The sequence below is a fragment of the Vigna unguiculata genome, chromosome 3, assembly GCF_037176805.1.
Source record: "Vigna unguiculata cultivar grain cowpea cultivar isolate G323 ecotype 2 chromosome 3, ASM3717680v1, whole genome shotgun sequence".
In the NCBI taxonomy this organism is placed as follows: Eukaryota; Viridiplantae; Streptophyta; class Magnoliopsida; order Fabales; family Fabaceae; genus Vigna; species Vigna unguiculata.
Window position 1 is genome coordinate 66291020 of NC_140794.1, and position 10282 is coordinate 66301301.

General features: G+C 30.5%; 2 protein-coding genes across 5 annotated transcripts; one reads left to right on the plus strand and one right to left on the minus strand.

Annotated features, from left to right (window-relative positions):
- The first annotated feature begins 831 nt into the window (after positions 1–831).
- LOC114175278 (self-incompatibility protein S1-like) lies at positions 832–1406 on the plus strand. The gene has a single exon (XM_028060059.2). It carries the CDS (start codon positions 957–959, stop codon positions 1371–1373), a length of 417 nt encoding a protein of 138 aa, XP_027915860.2. The 5' UTR covers positions 832–956; the 3' UTR covers positions 1374–1406.
- A 3594-nt stretch (positions 1407–5000) lies between these two features.
- On the minus strand, positions 5001–10035 carry LOC114175873 (cation/H(+) antiporter 19-like). 4 transcript variants are annotated; one of them, XR_003602934.2, is made up of 5 exons: positions 9704–10035; positions 7309–8310; positions 5934–7158; positions 5740–5793; positions 5001–5105 (listed from the first exon to the last, which is right to left on the minus strand). XR_003602934.2 is itself a non-coding variant. In XM_028060710.2 (4 exons), the coding sequence occupies exons 1-3, from the start codon at positions 9896–9898 to the stop codon at positions 5938–5940; spliced, it is 2418 nt and encodes an 805-aa protein (XP_027916511.2). In that variant the 5' UTR covers positions 9899–10035; the 3' UTR covers positions 5001–5105; positions 5934–5937. The 4 variants fall into 4 exon arrangements, 3 of the variants coding, with proteins under 3 accessions (XP_027916511.2, XP_085526771.1, XP_027916510.2); XM_028060710.2 differs by lacking the exon at positions 5740–5793; XM_085670645.1 differs by lacking the exon at positions 5001–5105 and having other exon boundaries at positions 5710–5793.
- Between the last annotated feature and the right edge of the window lie 247 nt (positions 10036–10282).

The window sequence follows — 10282 nt, forward strand, 5'->3', positions numbered from 1 at the left end:
TTAAACTTAAAGAAAAAATAAGTATATTGATGAATGATAAAATAATATATTTATTTCTTAAAAGTGATAAAAAGAAAGCTATCAATGATGATGAAAATAAGACAAGTTCAACTTATCTATGTATTCTGATGCACTGACGGAGCTTCTCGGATGCTAGGGTGGCCATGGCCCGCCCCCAAATTTTTTAATTTTTTTACATTATATGTATATTAGGTATTTTTTAATTTTTTTTAAATAATATTAATATATATTAGAAATTAATAAAAATTAAATTAGGGATTTTGTATTTATTTTATAAAATATTATATTTATTTTTAATAAATAATAAAAGATAAAATCAAATAAAAAATAAATTACCTTAAATAATAACATTTCTAAATTGACACAACTCATAAATTTTTGAAAGTAAGACTTATACTCACAATTATATTTCTAATAATTAAATGTTATGCAATCAAATAATATTTCCACTTTTCTTCTTAACAATTTGTTTCGATTTTCAAAAAATACACAAATAAAAATTAATTTTTTTAAAAAATTTGAAAATATCACTCAACCACATTGAAACCTGAGCCCAACCAGATAAAGAATTGACATCATTCTCAACCTAAAACTTTAAGAATTAACATCACTCTCAACTTAAAACCTTAAGACAATGAATTTATAGGTCTTGATCCTTATATAGCACCCTACTTTCTTATTTGTAGTCAATGTAAGACTTAGACTCTCAATTATATTTCTAATAATTAAATGTTATGCAATGAATGAGCAGGACATTTAAAAGATTATAATCCAAGTAAATGCTGGCGACAGCTAAAGAGGAAATAATAAAGAAAGAAAGAGAAAAACAAGTTCCCTTGGAAACTCAGGAACATGCACAGCAAAACCAATGCCTATATATGATGTTGCTGTTGTTGAAGTGGCTATACATGTTTAATGTTACTTAAAATCCTGTTATGGGTGGGTTAGGTAAGATAAGAAAAGAGCATGTTGTGATCCTGGTGGTGGTAATAGGATTGTGCAGCAGTGTTGTTGAAAGTAGGAAACATGTGAGCATCAAGAACAGGCTTGGAGCTGGAAACAACATCACTCTGCATTGCCAGTCCAAGGACAATGATCTGGGACAACAAAACATAGAAAATGGGAAAGAGTTTGGGTGGGACTTCTCAGACAACGTTTTTGGAACAACACTGTTTTTCTGTGATGTGGGGTGGGAAAAGGTTAAGGACTATCATTTTAATGCTTATTCCTTCGGCAGGGACAGAGTACGATGTGATGGTGTCGGATGTTCATGGCTCCTATCTGCTGAAGGCATTTATGGCTTCAATGGACAAACGGGTTTCTGGGAATTCATGTACCCATGGCCGAATTAATCAGACGTAGTTTATCAGAATAATCAGCTAAAAGTTTCAGTCTGCTATCTTCATTTCTTTCTTCTCACTTCTCTTATTAACGTACTGATAATACTAAAACTAATTTTCATTTAAATCCATCATTCTATACCCACTCTTTCTTTCTAAAGAAAAAAAATAAAGAAAGAATACAATACAATAAAGATATTATAATATTAAAGTGTGTAAGTTATGGTTTTTATTTTATTTTATAATATTGAATTATTATTCAATTTTAATAAAAAGTTTAAATATATATTTTTGTTGACAAAGAAAAAATTAATATATTTCTTAATATCAAATATATATTTACTAATTCATATGTATAAATTTTTAATGCTATCATTATTATATATTTATTAGCATTTACTTCTTTTGTTGCAGTTTAATATTCACTGTATTCAAATTTAAGATTGTTAATGTATATTAATAAATGCACATACATTAATATGTTAATAAGTATGAAATGATTTGTATTTATCTTAAACACTTTTTTTTTATTAATGAGAGATACTAGATTGTAAAAGATTTCCGCAATATTAACATTTTACTAAAACCATTAAATTTTAATATAAGAATGAGAAATAATTTTCTAGTTCTTTTTAGGAATAACTTAATATCCTTTCTATGTGTATATATAATTTTGGTCACTCAATTATGCTATGTGCGATATAGTTTCCTTTCACATGTTAAACCAAAATTGTTAAACCAAAATTTCGTAGCCCTTCTAATTTGATTAAAAATATTTTTTAACACTGTCATTAAGAAAATAAAAATTATATTTGGACTCTTTATTCTTTAGCATAATTTAATGTAAATTATTAATTATTTAAAAATAATAATAATTAATCAATAACACGTATTAAATCATATAAAAAATATATCATATAATATAAAACTTAAAAAAAATGAGAATAAAATAATAAGAGTCATAATATTATTTTTTCTAAAAGAAATAACATTTTATGTAAACCTCCGGATCAGCCGCTGGTTAGATTGTTCTGATCATCATTATATTATTTGTAAAATTAATATCTTATGAATAAAGTGTGTTAAACATTTGTAAAAAATTAATGAATACAACCAAAAGGCCGCACAAATACAAAACTTGCACAACTAAAATTAAAATGAGAAAAATCTCACTCGTTAGAACACTTGGAAGATTTTTATGTTATAACTTTTTTTCAATTTTTAAAAAATAAAAAAATATTTCATGTTTCATGATGGAACCTATTTCATGCCTGAAAATGGAAATACGTAATTGAATACTCAATTGCATAAATATTTGATTTTTTACTATACATAAATTTAGTGCATAATAACCTAAAAGGCCCATAAGCATTGCTTCAATGAAAATACAATTTTCAAACTTGAGATTAAATATTAAATAAATTGAGATATTTAGGCAAATATATTCTATCATCAATAGAAAAGAAATGAAATAACACTAATTACCATAATTTGATCAACATTAGAGATAGTAACGTGGACTTGGTTCGACAGGCCGACTTGTAGGCTCATCAAAAAACACGTAACAGGCAGAGAGATATTGAGTTTGCTAGCCTACAAAAGTCTAACTTGCATAACCCGTAGCACATGCGGCTTAACCTCCAAACTACATACAAAAAATAAATTTGTATTTATGTATATTGGTTACTTTCTTCTGAGATTCTGTAAAGAAGTTTCAAATTATTGTATAAGTAGAAAAGATAAGTGCTATGTATTTTTGGATGTGCTAAAATTTGAAGAATACATCATGTATTTCAAAGTACAAATACAAATATAAATATGATGAAAATTTTGAATTATCAATTTATCATTCAACTCCCTAAAAATTTTGCTTAATTTTGTGAATTAGTTAAAATTTTTCAATTTTTTAATTATTGAAAGCTTTATCATAAGAAATTAAAAAAAAGGATGAGACTACAAACCTACGGATCAAAACATATGTGGGATGGACCATATTTTTCATCCATATTTTCAACGCTGGCGAGCCTTACCCGCATTTTGTATGCTAAGTACGGAACAAGCCTAAACAGGCTTGATCGGTCTGGATTGCCACCCCCAATAAATATTTTATGCCGATAGAAGATTGAAATAAGCTATAATAATTTTAACTTATAATTTATAGGTTTAATTACTCGGATCATACCCATTTTGGTTCGAAATTTTCAAAATGGTACCCACTTTGAACTTTGTCTCAATTTAGTACCCAATTTTGATTATTGCATCAATGTAGTACCTTCCGTTAAGTCTTCACAAACGGTGTTAACTACCTTGCCACGTGTCAGCCTCTGGATTTTTGATTTTTTTTTTGATTTTTTTTGATTTTTAATTTTTTTTTTGAATTTTTTTTTTAAAAAAAATTTGCCACGTGTCAAATCTTTGATGTGACACGTGGCATTGTCAGTGACACGTGGCAAGGTATCGCCACGTGTCAAGGTACTTGGCAAATGTCATTGTCTTCCTTTCAACTTAATTCCCACATGTTTGTTTCAATTTAGTACTCATATATGTTTATTTGTTTCAATTTAGTACCCAATTTATTTGTTTGAATTTTATTCAAATATATATATTTTTTTAAATGGAGAAATATTGTATCTCTTTTAAGACAAAATTTATTATTTATATTAATGTTTTATTGATATTTGTTACTAAAAATGAGTTATAAAATTAAGTATTGAAATTTATATTAAAGTTAATGGTAAAAGTCATGAATAACATATTTGTAAGTCATTTTTAATAACAAATATAAATATAACATTTATAGAAATAATAAATTTGGTCTTAAGGGAGACATAATATTTCTCTATTTTGTAAAAAAAATATTCAGACAAAATTAAAACAAATAAATTGGGTACTAAATTGAAACCAATAAATATATATGGGTACTAAATTGAAACAAATAGACACATGTGGAGACTAAGTTTAAAAGAAGACAATGACACTTGTCAGGTACCTTGACACGTAGCGATACCTTGCCACGTGGCAATTTTTTTTTTTAAATTCAAAAAAAAATTAAAAATTAAAAAAAAAATTAAAAAAATTAAAAAATCCATAGACTGACACATGACAAGGTAGTTAACGCCGTTTGTGAAGACTTAACGGAGGATACTAAATTGATCCAATAATCAAAATTGGGTACTAAATTGAGACAAAGTTCAAAGTGGGTACCATTTTAAAATTTTTGAACAAAAATAGGTATGATCCGAGTAATGAAGCCTAATTTATATATAGTTTTAATAAACTACACTAATTTTAATAAATTATTTTAACTTATAATTAATTTAAGAATCAGAATGTGCCACAAAAAGCAATATAGGTAATCACGTTTCAGTTTAGTTTCAAATCTTTTATAAATGATCTTTCCAAACTAAACATAAGATTTAGAATATTATCCAACGTTAAACTTGATTTAAATTTATTATAATTTAACTTAAAATTTGAATTAAATTAACCAAATACATTAAGTGAACTTGTCACATAAATAGATATGTTGTCAAATAACTTAACATAATTATCATATTCATAGTTTTCAGTTTCTATCTATATCTTAACTAACGTAATGTATAGGAAACTCCGACGGGTTCAGCACAGGCTAGAGTGAATTTCTGGGACATTAACATAGCCATTTTCCTCTTGTCACTGTCCTATCCTTCCTCGCTTCCGGCCCATGATAATCCACCTATGCAAAGCCCAAGCCCATCTCATGCCCTTCCATATCCACAAAAATTTAATCAGTAATTAACTGAAAATTTTTAATTCATAGATTTTATTATAGTAAAATGTTGTAAACGATGTTGAAGTCACGCATTCATCGCAATAAAAGGGTGAAAACATACGTAAAAATTATACCATCGTTTTTTTCATATAAAAAATTAATTATACCATCTTATCCAACAAAATGTTTTATCCTGCACCCCATAAAATGTTTTATCCCATCTTACCCCATAAAATTTAAATAATACATGACATGTCATGTAGGATAAATTTTAAAGTAGTTGAAAAAATAAAAACTAAAATCAATATTTTTAAAAGTAAAAGAATTAAACTATATATAAATTTCGACCAGAAACTATTTTAATTTTACGTAATATTTAAAAACTAAAATTATATATCTGTCCTTTTCACATATATTAACTTAATCAACTTCCATGTGTTATTAACATATAATACAATAAGATTATTTAAAAATTAGGATGAAGAGACGCGGAGGAGTATGAATAAAGAAGTTTCTTTTTTAAGAGCCATATAAATAAAGAAGTGATAAAATTTAAATAACTAAAATAGTATTTCTAAAAAAATGCTCACATAACTAGAAATATTCTATTATTATCTCTCATTGTACCATTTTTTTTTCTGTCCTGCCGAATACTCCAAAACCACGATTTTGTTACTTTTGCTACAGTAAAACATTAAAAAATCGTTAATCTAAAATGATAAACACTTTTATAAAATCAATTATAAGCATAAGTGCTCTATTATACGAGCATCTAACTCGTTTGTAACATATAATTAAGTTCACAAGCATAACTTTAATACCATATTAACCCCTTGGCGCATCTGAAATATCTGGTAAATCAGATTCCTCCCTCACAAACGGATGAATGTCAGTTGATGGATTGTACTGCTGAATTACCATAACAGACGTAACAGTGGAAAAATCTGAAGAAGCAACAAAGCTTCCCACAGGTCCAAGCTCTGGACAATCACTTATGCTACCCAAAGCTGCCACTGATGGCATTCTACCAACCAATATAAGGTTGCATCTATTCATTTCCTTCAATGCTATCTCAATATCTCCTTTGCTTTCTACTACCTTTTCCTCATACTTCATTGTCTCTTGGCTGCTCCTGTTGCATGCACTTAAAAACTCGTTCCACAATTCATCATCCTCTTTCTTATCATCATAATCGTTGCCGTCAATCACATCCATTGCTTTCCTATTTTTGTTTGATGACTCCCCAACCAATGATGTCCCTGCTGGAGTTACAAACTTATACACATTTACAAAAATTCCAGGGTGCTCACCCATTCTCATTCCATAACAAAGGGCTTCACGATCATCATGCCCTCCAAAGAAAGGTACCACTATCTCATAAGACACATCACTAGCTTGAACTTGGCTTGTCCCTCCCAGACCTCGATCAACAAAAATCCCCACCGAGCAAGGAGCATGGCATAGCACAAGTTGATTCATCTCTTGGAATGAATGTCCCACTGACTCCATCGTTCCATCCACACGTTGCTGTTTGTGGAATGGAAGGATGATCATGGCTGCACGCTTTCTGTGAGCCGTAGTACAGATATCCTCATGGATGCTATTCAGACCAGAAATGACTGTCATGGGGCGGACACTGACACCACTCAGTTTCTCATAATCCTGAAAAGCTATGATCATTTGATCTTTGCCATTCCGCTTTTTGTTCCAGAAGGGCATCCCGTTCTTGCGTGCCATGTGAACCATTGTGATTGCCGAAGATCGCTCTGAGAGCTCCATCAAATGCATTGTGTATATACAAAGCTTTCCTTTTCTTCCGGTTCCACGGGAACACTCTATTAGATTGATTAGCGAGGGAATGTTGTGGGTGTTGTGGAAGCAAGCTAGCATTCGAAGCTCGGTGTCGGGATCTCGTTGAATTGTTTTGCGCTTGTAAGGTGCTCCTCTACGAGCTGGTTTATATACAACCATCACCATTGGGGTGGAGATGAAGGTAGAAAACAATGCCATGACAACACAAATGGCAAATGCTTGGTCATTCAACACCTGCATCGCACAAAGAATGATTCATAAAAAATATGAGAGCAAATGACAATACATGTAACTAGGTAGCATGGATGCCTTCCACATAGAGAATAATATTCCAGTGTTTGGTTCTTTTCATAAGGGTGAGTTTCCAAGATTTGAAGATGATACCTTACGGTCCTTCCCAATGTTGAGAACAATGAGTTCTACCAAGCCTTTTGTGTTCATGAGGAATCCAAGAGCCAGGGCTTCTGTGGAAGGCACCTTACACAATAAGGAAACAACAGTAGTACCAATAATCTTCCCGAAGCAAGCATTGAATATAACAAGCATTAGCATTGCCCAAGAAAGACCTCCATTAATTGTTGCCACATCAGTCTTCAAGCCACTGGAGACAAAATACAGTGGCATGAAAAGGCCAGAAACCAGGTCTTCTATCCTCTCAGTCAACACCCTAGAGAAGGAACCTTCTTTGGGTATAATAGTACCAACCGCAAAAGCCCCAAAGAGGGAATGGATTCCAATAGTATCAGTGACAAAACTACAGACCAAAACCAGAGTCAATGTGATGCATATGTACACCTCCTTCACCGGCTCACCCTCCAGGGAACGGTTAGCCATAGCCACAAGCAAGGGCCTAATGGCAAAGACAACAAAGATGACAAAAGCAACACCACAGAGCAATACCCAAAGAGGAACAAACGGGGATGGATCTGAAGCAGAGAGGGCTATGGCAAGAGCAAGAAGAATCCAAGCTGCAACATCATTGACAGCAGCAGCAGACATTGCAATGCGACCAACGTCAGTGGTGAGGAGTTTAAGCTCAGCCAGGATCCTGGCGAGGACAGGGAAGGCGGTGATGGAGAGAGCAACACCCATGAAGAGTATAAAAGGAAAGAGGTCAGCACCTTTGGATATAGTGGCTCGAAGAGCAATGGAAGTGGCAATTCCGAGAAGAAAAGGGATAATGATCCCACAGATGGCAATGCCAAGGGCCTTACGACCAGTTCGTCGAATTGCACGCATGTCAAGCTCAAGCCCCACGAGAAACAAAAAGAACAGAAGACCTATGTTGGCCAGTGTTTCAAGAACTGTGATGCTTTTCTCTGGAAAAACCGCATTCAAAAACTTCTCGTTTCGTCCAATTGCTGATGGCCCAAGTAGTATTCCTCCCTACAATTCGCAACAACATTGCTATTTAAGTTGGTGTACCCAACATTTTTCCACTTTCTATAAATAATCCTTTCTTTATTAACTACAAGTTCCTTTTATGAAAACTAGAAAGTACAAACTCAATGTACACATGTGGAGAGAGTAAAAATTATAGATTTATATAGGTTACACAATTTGATAAGTATATAGAGATAGATTAAAAAAAGTATATAATAAGTATAGATAAAATGGAAGTGTATTTTTATCTATCATTTTTTTTATAAAAGAAAAAAATTATTTGATACTTTGACAACCTTTTATAAGAATAAAGTGATCTTCATAAAAATTAACTTTTATATTTAAAAAAAGAAAGAAAGGAAATTACAGTGTAAAATGGAAATAAAAAAGATTCTGGTTTCAAAACACCATTGTTCTTTATTTTTTAACAAAATTCAAGATGCACAGTGATATTATGACTAGACAAAATATACTCATAACAATATAAAATAATTATAATAATACTCTATTTGATTTAGGAAAATAATAAATTTAAACATTTGGTCTATATTCTACATTTTCATATGTTTGTTAAATTAATACAATATTTTTTAACGAAAATATAATTTCTTATAATAATTTAGAAACGAAAAACATATTTAATGTTTTTTAATTATATATATATATATATATATATATATATATATTAGACCATAATTTATTTTATATTTTTTTTAATCATTAAAAATTTAATTTAAAACACTACAACAATTTGTAGTTTAGACCATATTAAAATAGACAATGACTAAATAAATGTAGCATAAACATATAATAAACAATATTTTTATAAATGTTATATAAATATCTTGAAAGTCCATGATTATATAATTGTTGCTTTAAATTATGTGGAGAAAACCATTAAAAATATGGTCTAAAAACATAGGTAAAATCTAAAATTAACATGCAAAACTGTTGTCTATTGTGAGAATTTTAAGCAACGATTTTAAAAATATTGTCATATTAAAAACTGTTGTCTATTATCTATAATTACAGTCACCTATAGTACACCTAAAAAATTGTGGTCTAATCTTTAAACCACCGTTTTTATAGTTTATATCATAATTTTATGTTGTTGTCTAAAGTGTTTTTTTGTTGTAGTTAATATTTATATTATGATTATTTGATTTATATTGTTTTTATTATTAGAGATAAACTTATGAAATACACAAAAAAAAAAGTAAAATATTAAAAGGAGTTCTTATTACAAGATTTACATAGTTTAAGTTTTGTTAGGCAGCTAGCGTAGGTAGGTTGGTGGAGCGGAGCAAAACAGTATTGGCATGTGCATTACAGTTACATGGTTGACGAAATACATTATGAGTGGTTTTGTAAGAATGGTTGGGAAAGAAAAACTTACGATGATTTCAGCAATGACTCTGGGTTGTCTGAGTGGTCTGAAGAGGAATGCAAGAAATCTAGTAAAAGCAACGACCAAACATATCTGGAGTATTAACAGAGGAAGCGCATAATCCATAGGGTTTTCATGTTGGAACCCTCCGTTCGACTCCGCCCTCATCGGTGCCGGACATGACGCGTTCTTACCCCTCTCCATCGTGCTTTTCTCTCAAACTAAACGATGTCGCTTTTCACAACAAAAACAAACTCACAGGAACAACTACTTGGGTTCTCCTATGTTGTTCATCAGTCTTCAATCATCTTGGAGTTGGGCTATGTCGTGCTCCATATATATAATGCGTTTAAGCACTCTATGACTCTATCAAACCAACCACAACTAAATAAATAAGGAATTTATATGTTATATGCTATACTTTACGTGTCTCTTTCTTATTAGTTAGGCACAAGAGCTTGTTTTCTTTAAGTCATAAAAATCAATAACAAATTTTAAAATTAACTACAAATAAACAACTATTATACTTTATCATAGTCATTACATTATAATCATGGTTTAATACGCGAATAAATGATAGTTATCAAA